At 43.4% G+C, this 18,598-nt stretch overlaps 1 protein-coding gene across 2 annotated transcripts in view; it reads right to left on the reverse strand.

Moving 5' to 3' along the window:
• RNF17 (ring finger protein 17) overlaps positions 1 to 17,446 on the reverse strand; it is a 3,936,714-nt gene extending 3,919,268 nt beyond the window's left edge. For both annotated transcript variants that reach the window (XM_044073290.1, XM_044073289.1), the window contains exon 1: positions 17,044 to 17,446. In XM_044073290.1, coding sequence (XP_043929225.1) covers positions 17,044 to 17,404 — 361 coding nt within the window. In that variant the 5' untranslated portion in view covers positions 17,405 to 17,446. The remainder of the gene's footprint in view (positions 1 to 17,043) is intronic.
• Positions 17,447 to 18,598: the final 1,152 nt, after the last annotated feature.

The following is an 18,598-nucleotide window of genomic DNA, read 5'->3' on the forward strand; positions in this document are numbered from 1 at the left end:
CCCCCCACCTTCCCCCGTCCTAGAGGATCTGGAGGTTAGGTCTGATTTCAGATTTCCCTTCATTCTTGGTTTGTTCTTCCTTCCTTAGGTGTTGTTATATATTGAGTGCTGGTTCTCGCAGCAAACTATATCTGGGGATAGAGAGCAGTGCAGCATGGGATACCATCTTAGCCCAGCCAATTGAAAGACTTTGAGCTAAAGTATAGCTGAGTTGGAGCTGACATTTGGCTCCACACCCACGGGTAAGAATGTGAGGCGAGATGGACTACATACATCGAACGTTATGGTGAGTACATAACGTCTTGTTTTTTTTACCACCACGCTGATTCCTGAAGAAGGATCTCTGTGGGGTAGAAAAATGGATTCCAACAGCAGACAGGCCTTTCCATCTTTCTCGCTATTTGAGAGTGTGTCTCTGACTGTGGGACCCAAATGACAAACCATCAAAGGGTGAATTGACAAATGACACCTTGAAAGTTCCACAAAGTCACATAACTGCATCCAGGCATGATGCCTAATGGCAATACTGGAACTGGTGGACCTTGAGGTGGCTTCTGCAGCATGGGAAATTAACCTCATAAATGAGATGGATATTGATTGAAGAGTGGCCATCCTGGAGGAAAAAGGTCTTCTGTTCCTCATCAGACATGGACTCAGGGACAGAGCAAAAGAGCTTCTTAATTACGTCCTTCTGTAGCCTGGTAAAGTGAGATAAGTAGTTAAGCGCTTGCAAAGCAAACATGGTCGAAACGTAAACCCTCATTCCACACCGTCCAAAGCCCAAGACTCCCAGTAAGGGGGATGGAAAATGGCGCTTTCCTGAGCCAGCTCCTTTTTTGTGGTTGCTGCAACAACCACGGCATCTACAAGGATCCCTTTGGTCAAGTGCAATCTGTCTTTGGGGGCAAGGAGTATCTTATCCACCAATTTGGGTATGGGTTCTACAATATTTAGTTCCTTCCATACCCTAACTAGATACTAAATAAGTGCATCCACGGGGTTGGAGGGGGGGGGGTAGATGGGCCAGTGCCAAAAGCTTCAAAAAGCATCATCTCCTCTAGGTTAGGGTTTTGCGATGACCATTCACCTTTCTGATGGGAGGATATCCAGACATCATCAGGAGGAGATCTTCGGGACCACTCCCCTTCCTCAAAGTCAATGTCAGTCATGATGGATTCCTGAGGGGATTCCAATGGTCTCCCTTTTACACTTCTTTTTCCAGGGGACCTCCCTGATGGGATGCTCCCAGAAGGTATCAGGCGAAATTTGGGGTTCCACAGTTGGAAAAGATTGGAGTCTTTCTAGCACCAGCTGTCCCAGTGGTACACATGAGGTCTCAGTCACACATTCCATGGAGGTGGGGATCAATCTGATGGTTGGAGAACCAGGAGTCCCACAGTGTGAGAGAGCACCCTCTACAGCACCTCAAAGGCAGATGGGCCTACAAGGACCAGCCAGACATCCCTTCCAGACCCAAAGCTGTCTGAGCAGACTTAGTCAGAGACACTGCAATCCTCCACTCCAAAGGGGAAAATAGCGCAGAGATGTCGAATGCAGAGACTCCTAGAAGAAACAACAACTCTGAAATTTTCTGAATCAAAATAAGCCCTCTGGACTCTATGTCCAGCCTTTGGATCTGAAATGCACTGGGCCCTGATGCTGTCAGAGCAGAACACATTAGGGAGAAGGTCAGACTCCAAAGCAGGTTGTCTGATTAGAGAAGGAACTACATGATGGGAGGGGGAATGTATGCTCACGGATCCAGGAGGGGACGGAGTTGGCAAAACCCACATCTGGATCTGTGTCTTCAGTCTATCCATCTCATGCTCAGACAAGCTCTGGGAAGACCTGATAGAAGAGGAAGCTAATGGTGGCCTGGACACAGTTCTGGGACAGGCCTCCTTGAGGAGAGATCTCTGCGCCGAGACACCTGGCTCTGAAGGAATGGGAGGACTACGGGAAGCCAAAGGAGAAGAGACAGTACTGTTGGATCAGAAGGCCTCAAATCTGAAGTTTGAGCCTTTTTGGTGGCTTGGAGGATGAGCAGGATCTCTCCAGGGAACATTTCCATGTTCCCAGGCCTCTCTATGCATCTTTACGGGGGTTTGAACTCCTGAAGTGGAAGACACAAAAAGAGCAGTAGAAGGAAGCAAGCCCTTTAAAACAAGCTTGTTCCTGTGGTGTGCCAGCACACGCAGAGTAAACTCCTTGGAAATGTCACAAGAACTATCCAGGAATGCTGGGCCTAAACAGTAAATGCACTCCATGTGGGCATCAGATAAGGGAATTTTCTGCCTAGAGGAAGTGCATTTTTTAAAACCCAAAGGTTTATCGAGCTTATCAGCCATAAGTCAAAAAAAAAATTACCTTCACTTTAGACAGGAGAGAGAAAACAAAACGACGACGACAGGAACTGAACAGAAGAAAACCACAGGAAAGTCCAGTCAGACCAAAAAAAAAAAAAAATTTTTTTTTTTTGGGTTAATAAATTAAGATTTAAGAGGTAAAAATGGGAGGAGAAGATAGTAAAAAGATCACAGAAAATCACTGATGAAGGCAGACTTGCAACTTAAAAAAAACTTTTGATAGGAGCTCTCAGAGCAGCAAACCCGTGATACTTTCCGGACGAGTTGCAAACGAAATCTGAGGTAATCTGTGGGAATGAGGCATTAAGGGTTGGAGAGGAGGAGCTCAAACTTTGAATCCTAAGCTTGTAAAGTGGCTAAGTCGGATTTGAAACACCACAGGTTAAAGAATGATGTGAAAATAACATCAGATCAAGAGCTTCCAGTTACTCATTTTTCCTATTGTCTTTTGTTTCATCTCTCCCTGCATATCCTTAGCCGCCATAAGAGAAGCTTAATTAACCAATACTCAAATACTTCATCTTACTGTCTCTCCAAAAATATAGGTATTGATAAACCAGCGTGTGTGCGCGCGAGCATAATTTATGGCTAAAGCCTTTGTTTTATCTTAGTTAATTTTATAACTTGAAAAGACTTGAAACGGTCTGAAAATGTTCCACAACAATGAGATGTCCTTTTCTGGATTTAACACGTAAAAGATACTGATCTGCATATAAAGGCATCTTTCCTTAATTACCATACCAATTATATCCTTGCATTTCTGAGCCCCTTATTTTCTTTGCCAATAGTTCTAAATATCAAACAAAGGGAAAGGAGGACACCCCTGCTTAGTTCCTCTCTTCAGGTATAACTTATCAGACAGAAACTTCTCACTTAAATAACTCCCTCTGATCCTTCTTATATCCTCTTAATTAACCTTGTTAATTTTATCATGGAATGCAAATCCTTCCATTGCACTACTCATAAAATCCCAGCTTACCCTGTTGAATGCTTTCTCTCTATCAAGACCCACCAACAACAGTGGCATTTTCTTACATTCTGTTTCCTTCTGAAACATCATTGCTCTATTAGTGTTGTCAAATATTCACTTCCCCCACCAACAAAACCACACTGATCCATATCTATATAATTTTTGACAACACATTTGCCATTCTTTTAGCTGGTGTAGACAAACACTTTGGAATCCTGGTTTAAAATTAAAATGGGTCTATAAGAAGTTAGGTCTGATGGGTCTTAACTATCTTTACATAATACAGCTACTACAGCCTTCTTTCTTCCATATTGGCTCTTCCATTCCTTTTAAAAAAGGGATATGTACTTACCATAACTTGGTATCCGTGTTATCCTATGTCATCACTCATCCAGATGGGCAGGAGAAACCAAAAAGACCCAACTCTATTTGGGCCATGAGGAAGCTCCTCATCATCCTGTCCATGTCTCAAGGGAATAGACTCCTAGAAGATCTTGAGGAGAAAGAGGAGTGGGTAGACTTGGGAGACCTCCCTGATGTACTGCCATGTTCTGAGGGAACGGATCAGATGCCTTGGAGCCGATTGGGACCTCTGTTTGGAAGTGGAAGGGATAGCAATCTCTTCAAAGACTAAAATCAGATCCAGCAACCATGTTGGATCCAAAGGCCTAGCTGACTCGGTGGACGGATCCAACAAAATGGTCAGATCCGAGGCTGGCCAGAACTTGGTCAGATCCAAGGGCCTCTGATCCAGAGAGGACCTGGATCCAACAGACTGCTCCGTGGCTCTCAGCTCCTAAGTCCTCGGGTCCAAGATGGACAGGGCTGAAATCAGATCTGAGGACTTAGGATCTGACATCAGTGGCTTCTTGGAGGGAGCTGGCTGAAAAGAAGGGGTCTTCCTCTTCGGATCGGAAGTTGAAGCCTTGCAGGGGGAAACAAAGGATCCCCACGAGCCAGATCCTTTATTAAGAGTTTGTTGCGGTTCTCCATCAAAGCCCTGGAGTGAAATGCGGCACAAGGCTTGCATTCAACCTCCAAATGTGGGGTGCCGAAGCAATACACACTCGTGCGTGTAGGAATAAGGCATTTTCCGACTGCACGAGGAGCACTTTTTAAAGCCTGCAGGCTTATCAGACATTATGCTACTACGACAAAACAAAAATTAACTACAAAAAAACAACTACAATTACTTCCCTAACAAAGTCTACAGCCCTAACAGCTACTGTAGAAAAAGATGCCAAAAAATAAACATACACAAAACTATCAACACTAAGTTAAGGGAGGGGAGGGAATAAACTGCAGGAATAAGACTTACTAAAAACTACACTAGAAAAGACTACACTATCAACAAACTAAACTACTTAAAGTAGAAGAAAAGCACTTAACTCGCTAAAGCCAGAGGACATGCGTCTGCACAGGAAGCACAGCAAATGAGATCTGGGGATTAGAGGACAGCACGGCATCATGGGAGAGGGAGGAGCTATAGCGTTGGATCCATTTGCTGAATGCTGCCGTCTTGGATCCATTGCTGGATCTTAGACCCTACCTATGGTGATGAATGATGACATGGATAACATTAGATATAACGTTATACAATATTTTCCAGATCTTTATCACTTTGTTCCCTCCTAACTACCAAACTTCCACAGGAAAGCCATCTGTTCCTGGAGACTTTCCTGAAGACTGATTATACATTACTATTTTTTATCTTATTTCCTCCTATCATAACTGTTAGTTGTTGGGCCTCAATCACCTCTAACTTTAACATAATTAAGTCTTGCATAAATATTTCCATTTGTGCTTTTTCTTGATTTCCACATTTCTCTGGATTATACAAATGTTTATGAAATTTCCAAAATATCTTGAAGACCTCAATATTCTTGTTATAACCCTAATTAAATCTGGCAACAATCCTTTTTTCTTTCTGTTGCCCAAGTCGTTCTAACAGTTTTGTGCTATGGAGTTAATAGCAAAAAATAGTTGCTTAACAGTAATGTTTCTAAACTTATGCATATTATCCAGATACTCACTCATTTTCTCTTTAGCCCTCTACATTTGCACTCTTGTTCCGAGATTCCCCTTCATCTACAATACCTTAATCTTTGTTGACCCTTCTTTGTAATTTTCATTACCTCCCAACTATACATCTCTCTCACTTTTATTTGAACTATGTTTTAAAAATCCATTTTCATTTTATTTCACTCACTATATTTTTTCTTCTAGGTCCCTCAATGCATCTTCACCGTTGCAAATCAAGTTGCACTACCCACCGATAAGTAATATTCCCTGCTAAAAGCTGATATTTCTCCAAAACTTTTCTTAAGATCCATAATAGCAATCTTTAGTGGAATATAAATATATACCAGAGTAATTCTCCTCCCTTGCCAACAGTGCCTTACTACCAGAAATCTCCCATATTTGTCTTTTTTTTTTCTTATCACTACTGGAGACCCTCTTAGCAATTATTCCTCCTCTTTTCCTTTCTCCCAGATAGCCTGCTGAACATCCACATCCTGAAGTCCTTTCTTTGTCAAATTCACATGGTCATTTCTTTCTGAATGTGTCTCTTGCATCATTGCTACTTGCACTCTGCATTTCTTAATACAAGTAAATAATTTTTCCTTTTCGTCATCACCTGTAAGGCCATTTACATTCCAAAATACTATGTATAGAACAGTCATTATGTTAATCTATTGCTCCCACTTATTACACATGACAGTCTTTGTGAAAGTGTATTTCCCAGCTTCTGCGTTACATGCATACACTAATGTTTGGTAGGCTGGTTCTTTATACAGTTGCTTGTTCCCATCTCCCTTTGTTCCGTCACATTTTTCAAGACTTTTAATGAAAACCTTCGAACAAAAACATGAACACATTTTCATAACACCCCATCCCATATTACCTTACAACAAATGCAGACCAAGGGTGTACCCAGGCATACCCTTTGTACTATAGAGAGTACACGTTTTTTTTGAACACCAGTAGAAAATTGGGGCCTTATGAGGAAATATGTCTAACGATCTAAATTAATGCCCCTAACATCATATACATAGCTTGTTTACATTGAGGATTAAACATCTAAACCAGTATTTCTAATAATATATTTACCGAGCAGCTTCAAATGTTGGACACATTAAGTACTGGGGGGCAACAGCTTGAGGGATGTGCCCATTTTTTAAATGTTGTGCAAATTGGAGAGGCAGCAATAAGAGTCTGTGAATACAAAGTTCAATTTACTATGAAGGAACTCCCAAGTAATGATAAAAATGACAGGTTTCTTAGAGATGGAAAATATCACTTTTAGAAAGAAAATAAAATTTAACAATATTTTCTTAAAGTGCCAAACTCTGCTGCTCATCAATGGAGGATCCATGGATTCGTGGAATTTAGAGATGGCCGCTAGTTGGACTTTAATAGTAGAGACAGAAGATCCTTGATTAAACAGGGATGTTAAGAATTTCAAAACCTCTGGGATAGGAGCAGTGATAGGGTCTAAGCCCTTGAGTTGAGCCCAGATAGCAAACCTCTTCCACTTACTGAGGTACAATTTGTTAGTGGTGGGTTTGTGGGCCGAAGATAAAATGTGAACAACTTCCAGGTCTAGTGTGTGACTTCTGACTAAAGTCGGAAGTGGAGAAGCCAAGCTGTCAATTTCAAAGATCGAAGGGACTGATGCTGATGTCCCGACTGATGAATTAGCAGGTCCGGAATTAGGTCTAAAGTCCACGGATCGTCCACCGCATGCTTCTTCAGGTAAGGAAACCATACCTGACGAGGCCAGTATGGGGCAATCAGTATCATTGCGGACCCCAATTGAGAAGCTTTTGAATGACTTTGGAGAAGTGGAATCGGAGGAAAGGCATAAAGTAGCCCTGTTGGCCAAGGTTGTGCTAGAGCATCCATAGCTGGTACTCCTGATGTGGGATCAAGGAGAAGAACCTTTGGCACTTGGTGTTTAGTGGAGTTGCAAATAGGTGCAGCACGGCGTCCCCATCTCCTGAAAACCTGAGCTGCTACTGTTTGGTTTAGAGACCACTCGTGAGGAGAGAGAATTGTCCTGCTCAATTTGTCTGCCAATATATTTGATTTTCCCGGAATGTGGGTCGCTACCAAGAAGCGGTTGGTAGCTACAGCCCATTCCCACACTCTCATGGCCTCTCTGCAAAGGGGTAAGATCTGGTCCCTCCTTGTTTGTTCAGATACCAGACCACCGACATGTTGTCTGTGTGGATGGCGATGATGCCCTGAGGAAGAAACTTGTGTAAGGCCTGTAGGGATAGAAGTACAGCCCTCATCTCCAACACATTGATGTGGAGAAGAGCTTCGTCTGGAAGCCAGGAGCCCTGAACTAGCCTGCCCAGACAATGCCCCCCCCACCCTATCTGGGAGGCATCTGTCGTCAGGGTAACCACTGGAGAGGGAATAACCAAGGGGCTTCCTTGATTCAGATTGGATGTCTGAAGCCACCAGCGAAGGTCCCGTTTGCATGTTTCCGTAATCATGATGTGATGATTGAGGGGAAGATCCTGAAAGGACCATTGAGTTGACAATAGCCACTGAAGAATCCTCATGTGCAATCTTGCCAGAGGAACTAAAAGAACCGTGGCAGACATTGAGCCTAAAACTTGTAGAACCATCCTGGATGGGGCTTTGGATCTCGAGATCAGAGCTTGAACTTGGCCCTGTAAAGTTTGGATCCTTTCGGCAGGAAGAAAGACGCGCATCAATCTTGAGTCTATCTCTGCTCCTATGAACCTTATCGTTGAGAGGGCAGCAAGACAGACTTTGAGCCATTGAATGTAATCCCCTGGGTAGCACCCAGGGAGATGGTGGCTTTGAGGTTGTCCATTAGTAGATGCCTGGTGGTGGCAGTCAGGAGCCAGTCGTCCAGATAGGGAAACACTTGGAATCCAAGACTTCTCAGGTGAGTCGTCACTACTGCCAAACACTTGGTGAACACCCTGGGGGCTGTGGTGAGACCAAAGGGCAGAGCACAAAATTGGTAATGACTGACTCCCAGGCTGAAGCGCAGATACCTCCTGGACGCCTGATGTATCGGTATGTGATAATAGGCGTCCTTGAGGTCTATGGAGCACATCCAAACATCCTTCTCCAACAATGGGAGAATGGATTGTAACGTGACCATTCGGAATTTGGATTTCGTGACGGATTGGTTCAGTCTGCTGAGATCCAATATTGGTCTCAGGTCCCCTGTCTTTTTTGGCACTAAAAAGAACCTGGAGTAATTTCCTGATCCGATCTGGTCTGTGGGGACCGGTTGGATGATTCTTTTTCTAGCAGCTTTAAAGCTTCTGCGGCTGCCATTTCCCTTTGACTGGGTGGTAGGTCCGGGATTTTTTTGGACGGTGGGGGCGAGTATGTGAATGGGATGGTGTAACCTCCGGCAATGATCCGAAGCACCCATCTGTCCTGAGTGATTGACTCCCAGGCTTTTAGGTGCTTGGCAAAACGACACCCGACTGGCTCGAGCAGCACAGCCGGGCAATCCCTCATGATGTGTGGGAGGCTGAAGAGCCACGAAAGGACTCGCGGTCTCCAGAATTGCGGGGCCCTCTGCCGCCTCTGGGACGGTGTCTCCCTGAAAAATTTCCCCGTCCTCTGCCTCTGGAAGGGAATCTTCCTGCTGTTGGGGAAAAACTTACGAGATTTGGAACCACATTTTCCCCCTCCTTTAGCCTTGGGGTAAGGCCGAAAGGGAGTGGAATAACGGGCACCTACGGCAGATAAAGTTTTTCTCTCTTGCTCACAGCTGGTAAGGGTGTCTTTAACCTTGGGTCCAAACAAGGAGGACCCATCAAAGGGAGCGTCGGCGAAGGAAGACTTGAAGGCCTCCGCAAACTGACACAAGCGGAGCCAGGCTTGTCGCCGTAGAGCCACGCCTGTGCCTGCCGCTCTACCCGCCCCTTCGGCCGCATAGGAAATGAGCCTCATGGACGAGTTAGAAATTGACGCAAGGATAGCCAACTGAGAGCTAACCGACTGGGCTAGCTGCTCAGGTAGGTTACCGAGAGGGAATCTGACAACTCCTTGACCAGATCCCTCTGAAGCCTGGTAAAATGTGCCAAATAATTCAGAGACCTTAAAGTAAAGGCCGCTGAAGTCAGGGTGCGCTTCCCGCACCTGTCCATACTCCTAGACTCCTTATTAGGAGGATGGACGGACGTTGAAGCCTCTGCCACGTCCTGTTGTGTAGCAGATGCCACCACCATGGCATCTACAGCCACGCCTTTAGTGAGGAACTCCTTCTCGGGGAGCAGACAAAATTTATTTGGACGAGAAGGGACTAGTTCCACGGTATCTGGATGTTCCCACGCCCTTTGACAAACTAAATCCAGAAGCTCGTCGAAGGGCGGAGACACCCAGGAGGCGGAGGGCTGAGCCCCAAAGGCCTTGAGGAGCACTGACTCATCAGCAGAGGGGGGTTTGGATATCCAGCCGCCTCGTTGTTTGAGGATCTCTAAGATGTCTGCAAATGAGACATCATCCGAGGACGACTTCGGGGACCCCTCTGCATCATCAAGATCAGTGTCCGATGTAATAGACTCGGGGGAGTCCACGTGCTTCCTCTTGCACGATCTCTTCCTTGGGGTTCCTCCGAAGACAACTCGAAGAACCCTCAGGAGGAGGGAACCCCAATGGGGTACCCTCAGGCCCAGGGGCTCCGCTCACTACGGACAGGGCAACTGCCAAAGTCCCAGTCTCCACGCCCACGGAAGCTGCCGGTAAAGCCAGAGAGCTGGCGAAGAGGACTTGGCCAAGGCACTCCTCATGGCTCTGAAAGCCGGACCCCAGAATCCTGGGAGTGTCCGGTCCCGAGCCATGATAGCCGACGGAAGTCCCGCAGCCGAAGCACCGAGGGGGAGGCTCGGAACCGAAAGCATAGGTCCCGAAACATCACCCCCGGGTCCAGCCGAAGAAGTCCGTGTACCAAACTCGGACCCGAAGGCCGGGTTGGAGTAAGGGTCGGAGCCGACCCTAAGATCTCCACCGGCTCCAACAGCACCTGCTCCGACGGAGCCGAAGCAGTCGGAGGAGGAATGGCAATGGGGTGGGCCAGGGTCATCGGCTCCGAAGCCAACTGGGTCGGAACCAAAACAAATTTTTGGAAGACTGGGGACTGGAACAGTCTTTGGAGCACCCTGTCTATATCAGAATCTGACATCCTCGAAGACCGAGAGGAAACTGAACGGGTTCGAGACGGCCTCTCCAACGGCCCCAAAGGACTAGGGGACCGGCTCCGAGGTGACTCGATGACTATCGGCGCCGAAGGAATACACACACCAGATTCCATCGGTGCCGAGGTGGACTTCGGCGCCGAGGAGGAAGTGTCTGAGCGGGCGACCCTTGTCGGCTCCGAGACCAGTGGAGCCGACGAAGGTGACCCGCCTCTCGATGCCCCAGCCATCGGCTCCGAAGCCAGAGGAGTCAAGACTGGTGGCATCGAGGCAGACCGTTCCGACCTCGGCTCCGAAGTCCTTGGAGCCGAAGGAGAGGCCTGCCTATGTCTTTTGGCGGTCGGATCCGACGGACTGGTCGGAACCGACGCCCTTTTCTTTTTAGCCGGAGAAGGAGAGGATGCCAAGGCTTCTTCAAAAGAAGGTTTAATTAACCCCTTAAGAATCAATTTATTTTTCCTCTCCTGGAGGACCCTTGAGGAAAAAGCGTGACATACGCTGCATGACTCCTGTAAGTGTTTTGCACCCAAACAATACACACAGAGCGAGTGATCGTCTGTGATGGACATTTTGAAACTACATTTTGTGCATTTTTTAAAGCCCGAAGGCCTAGGATTCTGAGACATTATGGTAAGACAATTTCAGTAATCTTTGACAGGAAAAAATACAATTACTGACTTTCTGATTGACACCACCTAAATATAGGCTTACAGTTATCGCTTAAAAGCGCAAATGACAAGGAACTTTGAAACCCTGTAAGGTTTTAGGAGGGTTGACTGACCGGGAAGGCCCTAGATGAAGGGGGCCTAAACCAAACTCAACCCAATCACACAACAAGTCTTTAACAAACCCAAACACACACAAAGAGAAGAATAGCCGTTAAAACAGCTTTTTAAGACAAAAACAGCAAAAAACTGACAGAAAAAGTTAGTAAATTACTACTCAGCTCAGCCAGCTCGAGACCACGTCTTCGCAGGTTAGCGGCAAACGAGATCTGGGGGACTGGTAGTGGTGCATCCTGGGATATAGTAAGCTCAGCCAATAAGAGACTTCGCTCTTTGGCATAAGCGTGCCGAGTCGGAGCCGAGGGATCGGCTCCGAACCCATCAGTCAGAATGTAGGCGAGATAGGATCACATAACATCATTAGATATAACGTTATACAATATTTTCCAGATCTTTATCACTTTGTTCCCTCCTAACTACCAAACTTCCATAGGAAAGCCATCTGTTCCTGGAGACTTTCCTGAAGACTGATTATACATTACTATTTTTTATCTTATTTCCTCCTATCATAACTGTTAGTTGTTGGGCCTCAATCACCTCTAACTTTAACATAATTAAGTCTTGCATAAATATTTCCATTTGTGCTTTTTCTTGATTTCCACATTTCTCTGGATTATACAAATGTTTATGAAATTTCCAAAATATCTTGAAGACCTCATTACTCTTGTTATAACCCTAATTAAATCTGGCAACAATCCTTTTTTCTTTCTGTTGCCCAAGTCGTTCTAACAGTTTTGTGCTATGGAGTTAATAGCAAAAAATAGTTGCTTAACAGTAATGTTTCTAAACTTATGCATATTATCCAGATACTCACTCATTTTCTCTTTAGCCCTCTACATTTGCACTCGTTCCGAGATTCCCCTTCATCTACAATACCTTAATCTTTGTTGACCCTTCTTTGTAATTTTCATTACCTCCCAACTATACATCTCTCTCACTTTTATTTGAACTATGTTTTAAAAATCCATTTTCATTTTATTTCACTCACTATATTTTTTCTTCTAGGTCCCTCAATGCATCTTCACCGTTGCAAATCAAGTTGCACTACCCACCGATAAGTAATATTCCCTGCTAAAAGCTGATATTTCTCCAAAACTTTTCTTAAGATCCATAATAGCAATCTTTAGTGGAATATAAATATATACCAGAGTAATTCTCCTCCCTTGCCAACAGTGCCTTACTACCAGAAATCTCCCATATTTGTCTTTTTTTTTTCTTATCACTACTGGAGACCCTCTTAGCAATTATTCCTCCTCTTTTCCTTTCTCCCAGATAGCCTGCTGAACATCCACATCCTGAAGTCCTTTCTTTGTCAAATTCACATGGTCATTTCTTTCTGAATGTGTCTCTTGCATCATTGCTACTTGCACTCTGCATTTCTTAATACAAGTAAATAATTTTTCCTTTTCGTCATCACCTGTAAGGCCATTTACATTCCAAAATACTATGTATAGAACAGTCATTATGTTAATCTATTGCTCCCACTTATTACACATGACAGTCTTTGTGAAAGTGTATTTCCCAGCTTCTGCGTTACATGCATACACTAATGTTTGGTAGGCTGGTTCTTTATACAGTTGCTTGTTCCCATCTCCCTTTGTTCCGTCACATTTTTCAAGACTTTTAATTTTAATGAAAACCTTCGAACAAAAACATGAACACATTTTCATAACACCCCATCCCATATTACCTTACAACAAATGCAGACCAAGGGTGTACCCAGGCATACCCTTTGTACTATAGAGAGTACACGTTTTTTTTGAGCACCAGTAGAAAATTGGGGCCTTATGAAGAAATATGTCTAACGATCTAAATTAATGCCCCTAACATCATATACATAGCTTGTTTACATTGAGGATTAAACATCTAAACCAGTATTTCTAATAATATATTTACCGAGCAGCTTCAAATGTTGGACACATTAAGTACTGGGGGGCAACAGCTTGAGGGATGTGCCCATTTTTTAAATGTTGTGCAAATTGGAGGGGCAGCAATAAGAGTCTGTGAATACAAAGTTCAATTTACTATGAAGGAACTCCCAAGTAATGATAAAAATGACAGGTTTCTTAGAGATGGAAAATATCACTTTTAGAAAGAAAATAAAATTTAACAATATTTTCTTAAAGTGCCAAACTTTTTGGTGTGGAGTGGTTTCCCAAATGGAGACTTTTCTGCCAGAAACGAAACTCTTAGCAGATGCTTCTCTTTGAGGTGGCAAGACAATACTGAAGAAATTACACTCTGCTGATTTCTTTCCTCGGACTAGCCAATCAGCAGTCAGAGTCAAGATGAGTGGAGAGCCGGAGCTTTTTGAAGCTGGGCAGTTGTTTCCTGATCAGGGACACAATGAGTATAGCCTAAATGCTACTTGCAAGAGTGGGAATGATGAACATCAACCAAACATCTCTAATGAAGGCACCTACCCAACCACAGCATGGTCAAATTATGCCAGTAAAACAGACACTAGCTAAAGAGATGCCTGAAAATCAACTCCAAAGAATATAGATGTCTGTAGAATAGATGCTTGTAGAGCCAGAATTAGTACCACTTGCTTGGTAAGCTGGGTGTCAGAGTGGGGACCAGAGGGGAACTTCTCCATTTTGGGGGGGGGGGGGATGCTTACTGAAGTTGGATATGAACCAGGTTCCACAAAACATGGTACCCTTTTCAAATGTAGTGTTTGACTCCATTTTAATTAAGATAGAAAGCTTCAGCTTAAGTCACTGCGCCTTCTGCTCCAAGATCATTCTTTAGCTGTGTCCGGAACCTCAAAAATATGGTTAACGAAGCCACCTAAACTAAAATAGAAAATACAGTAAAACTACTAGTAGATAAATTCAGCTCCAGCTTTACCCATCTCTCCCCTTCAACCTGCCCTCAAGAAATGCTACCAAGCATTACTTATCTTAATACCACTGGGGACAGGTCCTCAATACTCTAAGTCCAAGAAAACTGCATCCATGAGTTCAGACAACGTCTCAGAATGCTTTCTACACATCATGAAACATGACCTATCAGGCCCTCTAGAATCGTTATTTAACTATAGCCTCCAAATAGGTTTCACAACTTATGAATGGAGAAAAGCAGCAGTCGGCCCTCTGCAAAAAGTCAGGCCATCTACAGACTCTGGAAACTACAAACCCATATGTCTCAACAGTCTCATATGCAAAGCCATGAAAAAAATGATCACAGAAATGATCATTAATGACACAGAAAACATACGGACACTGGACAAAACACAACTGGTCTTCATCAATGGCAGGTCATGCCTACTTAACCTGGTGAATTTCACTGAGAAAGTCATCAAACAAGTGGATGATGACAAAATGGTTCACATTGCCTACCTTGACCTGGCCAAAACATTTGGCACAATGCCCCACTCAATCAATGTTGACAGACTCAAGAGGTTAGGTATAAGCCACTATGTCATCCAGTAGGTATGCCAGCTTGCTCCCAGACAGGACCCATGAAGTTAGAATCAGGGAGTCCATCTCTCCAAAGAGACCAGTCACAAATGCAGTCCCTTGAGAATCAGTCCTGGGACTGTTCCTTTATGGCATTACTTCTCTGAAGTCATGGCCAATGTCAAGGGTGTCTAAGTATGTAGATGATAGCAAATTAAAAGTAGTCATAGAATTCCCCACCAACACAAATGTTCTCCAAGAAGGGCTGACACGGACCAATAACTTGTGTCAGGGTAATGGACTAATGCCAGGAAGTTCATAATAGTATCCATCTGGAAGTTATCTTTTCCCTGGTAACTATCATATTGACAACACGCCCTCAAGGGCTGCCCCAGTAGCCAGGGACTTGGGAGCACACATACTGTAATCTGGCCTTTGACCATTATGTGTCCACAGCAGTGAGGAAATCATTCTATGCTGTACAACTTATAAAGGTATGACATCTAGCTCCAAGGAGGTCACTCTGTTCCATGGTATTCAGCATTCAACAGACCTATCATTTAATGCAATATCCCCCTTGGTATGTACCTAAGCAGTCACATTAAACAACTGGAATGTCCACAGGGTTTCTCACCAAAAACTTACAAGGCTTAAGTAACATGTCAAATGCAGACTGCCTCAAGGCCCTTTCCGTGTATTCTGTCTTCTACAGGCTGTAGGGGAGAGATCTATGTCTAGCATACAAGGCATTGCCAGTCCCCAACCTGATGGACCTCCTGCATATCCACAAATAAAACACCAAAATTACCCATTCTAAAGACTTAAATCTTGCCTACGATATAAATAGGACCTGCTGCATAGACAGGTATGCAACCCAGAGACAAACCCTTCCCTGGAGGACTCTACCTCATTCATGTGAAACAGAACTCCTCCCTAAACCACTTAAAGTGTAATTTGAACAAATGAATGGGGAACAGAAAATTCATCCCTAGTTTGACACCTATGTCTCTAATGAACACAGGCAGCCTGTAAATAGCTTACCTCCCAGGCCCCTGCTTGTAAATGTTTTATCTCCCAATCCCTGCTTACATTTGTCAAGGGTACCAGAACTTATCATAGATTTGGGATGCATGATTAGCTGTAAAATGGCCCTTGTAGTCATTAGGCTCATGGTACTATGCTATCATCATTACTTTCTTAATTTCTAAAGAGGAGGAGCTTGAGTACTTAGTAGCACTTGGATTTTTCCACACCATTATAAGGACGACTAATGAAAGTCTATTAAAATAGGTTCACAGGTGTGTACTAGGCTAATGGTCCTGGACCCTTTACAAGCCTAGCACACAGAAATGCCCTGGCATCGTGACTCCCAACGTTGGTTCCCAGTGCCTCTATCAAGTAGAGCCACTGGGGTGAACTTTCTATTTCCCATCCACTCACTAAGATTTCTCTTGAAGAGGGCCAATGAGGTGTTCTGCTTGACATGTACGGGAAGTCTATTTCAGAGCATGGGCAGTCTCTGGGTTATGAACCTGTCCCTCCGCATGTTCTGTTGATTGTGGTAATGAGGTGGGGGTCTCTGGAGTGAGTGGTGCGGAAATCTGCCTGCTGTTGTGATCAGTGCATGACCCCAGTAAACAAATAAAATAAAAATAAAATAATCCGCAAAATCCTTCTCTAAGTGTCAAAACTTGTGACACAGTAATCTCAGGTGTTATAACAACAATGCCTAGTTATGTTGTTAAAGGCATATAGGACACGTCCAAGAATCATGAGAAATGCCCAATAACGAATACAATAGAAGTGCCAGTTTATATATAGGATATGGTTTGCACAACCATATTTAGTGGTCAAAGCAGCAATTGAAAAAAGAAAAAGAAAAACACAGATGTTAAGTGTGCAAAAGATGCAAGGGAAGGAAAGCTGGAAAAAAAAAAACAAAAAAAAAAAAACGAGAGTCATCTTTGGCTGAGATATGACAGGTACAAAAAAGGGAATGTTTTAGGGTGCAATATTTTCTGGTTCCTGAAACCAGTGTTTAAGACGTGTAGATCCACATGCATGTGTCAAAGAGCACGTGAATGAGCACTATGTGAGGAAACGGAATGCTAAACAAAAGGGCAACACCAACACAAGTCAAGAAAATGCAATTCCACATATGAAGATGGTTTTCAAAGAAAGGTATGATTTTATCATGCAGCTTTGATTAACCCCTACTCAATATACAAAAAACATAACTCTACATATTTACAGTTTTGATTTAAAATAGTATAACCCACAACTGAGAAAAATATAATTTGCTAGTGTTTGTCTACCTACTTGACAGATCATCCTCAAAAATGTCTTCAATTACAACATCAGGATTTCCTAAATGACTGAGGAAAACTTGAGCAACCTCCTGAGATCTCGGTGCAGCCTGTTCAACTGAAGACCAAATTTTCTCCTTTACTTCAAGTGATGCTTCTCTCTCTGCAATAGCATGATGCTCGGTACCATCGCCACTGGCAGTTGATGCATCTTTTTGCATTACATCAAACATTTTCTCACTTTGTTTAACTGGAGAACCACTGAGATTTTTCCATCTGCTTCTTTCACATTCAGGACCATATCCAGTATTTTGGGGCTTGCTTTCACGTGTTAGCCAGTTCTGATGAACATATTCCTTCCTGCGTGAGGTCATCTTCGTACTAACTTTCCCACGGACAGAAATGTCATTGAATCTATTTCAAAATACATTAAAAAAGTCAGTTTCCCATAAAGGGCTATTTTTTCTGAAGAAATTACTTTTCACAATTAAAAAGGAACCTAAAAAAATGGCATGTGAGTGAGGCAACATCATATTTTGAAATAAATACTATGTTAAATGCTATAAAAGGAAATCTGCAAATGGTTAACTGAAAATATTCCCTAATGGTCTCCTAAGTTCAAAGCTTTGCTTAATTTTCTTGCATTCCTCTGTTAGTGTGTGTGCAGCTCCTACTGCTGCATAAGGTGTCTGTCATCCAAGCAAGCAGAAAATATAAGACCGGAAAAAAAAAAAAAACACACACACAAACTACTGATTTGCATTATTCTCAAACTACAGTGAAACTGGTCAGGATGCAGAGAATGTCTAGTTATGCCAGAACAGTGGTAAAGCAATTAGCTACTGAAAAGACTTTCTCACGAAAAAGATGGCACAAGTACTTGTAGGATACACAAGGCTGCCAGTCAGATGACAACAGACATCTTGCCAAATAAACACCCTGAGGCTTTATCACCTTTTTTAAGGAGGGTGAGCCCTGCTAGTCATTGTAAATTTAAGCGTACCCATCCATCTGAAGTGAGATGCAATGATTGATTGATTGAAGTCTATTCCAGATTGGGGGGGGGGGGGGGATCCTGAGTGATTAATCTATCCCTCCGCTGTTTTTTTCTTATTTGATGATGTAGGTTAAATCTCTGGTTCTTGAGTTAGTTACACTATTTGACTTATTGATAAGGAGTAGGTCAAATATAACAGGATATCTATGGATGCATTAAGTGAGGCACAAATCAAGCCATCAGAGTCAACAAGACAGTAGAGGGACTGGGTATATATTTTTTAGGGGATAGATCTTTCTGCTTAAGAAGCGCTCTTTTTTTTGTTTGTAGTTTTTTAACATGTCTAGTAAGGTACATACTGGGTCTCACCAGGACTGAATAATGGGGGACAATCATTTCTTTCAATTTGTAAGAGATGCATGTGGTAATTAACTGTGAAATACAGGCTTCCGGACTAGAGCAGCCACAATGTGATTGAAGGGAGAGAGAACAATTTCTCTAGATGCCTACATCTCAAGCCACTGTTTTTTTTTTTTGTTTTTGTTTTTTGAAAATGGGGTGCTGCCAATAC

This window comes from Protopterus annectens, chromosome 5.part1, assembly GCF_019279795.1.
Source record: "Protopterus annectens isolate FY-2018-M chromosome 5.part1, PAN1.0, whole genome shotgun sequence".
NCBI lineage: Eukaryota > Metazoa > Chordata > Ceratodontiformes > Protopteridae > Protopterus > Protopterus annectens.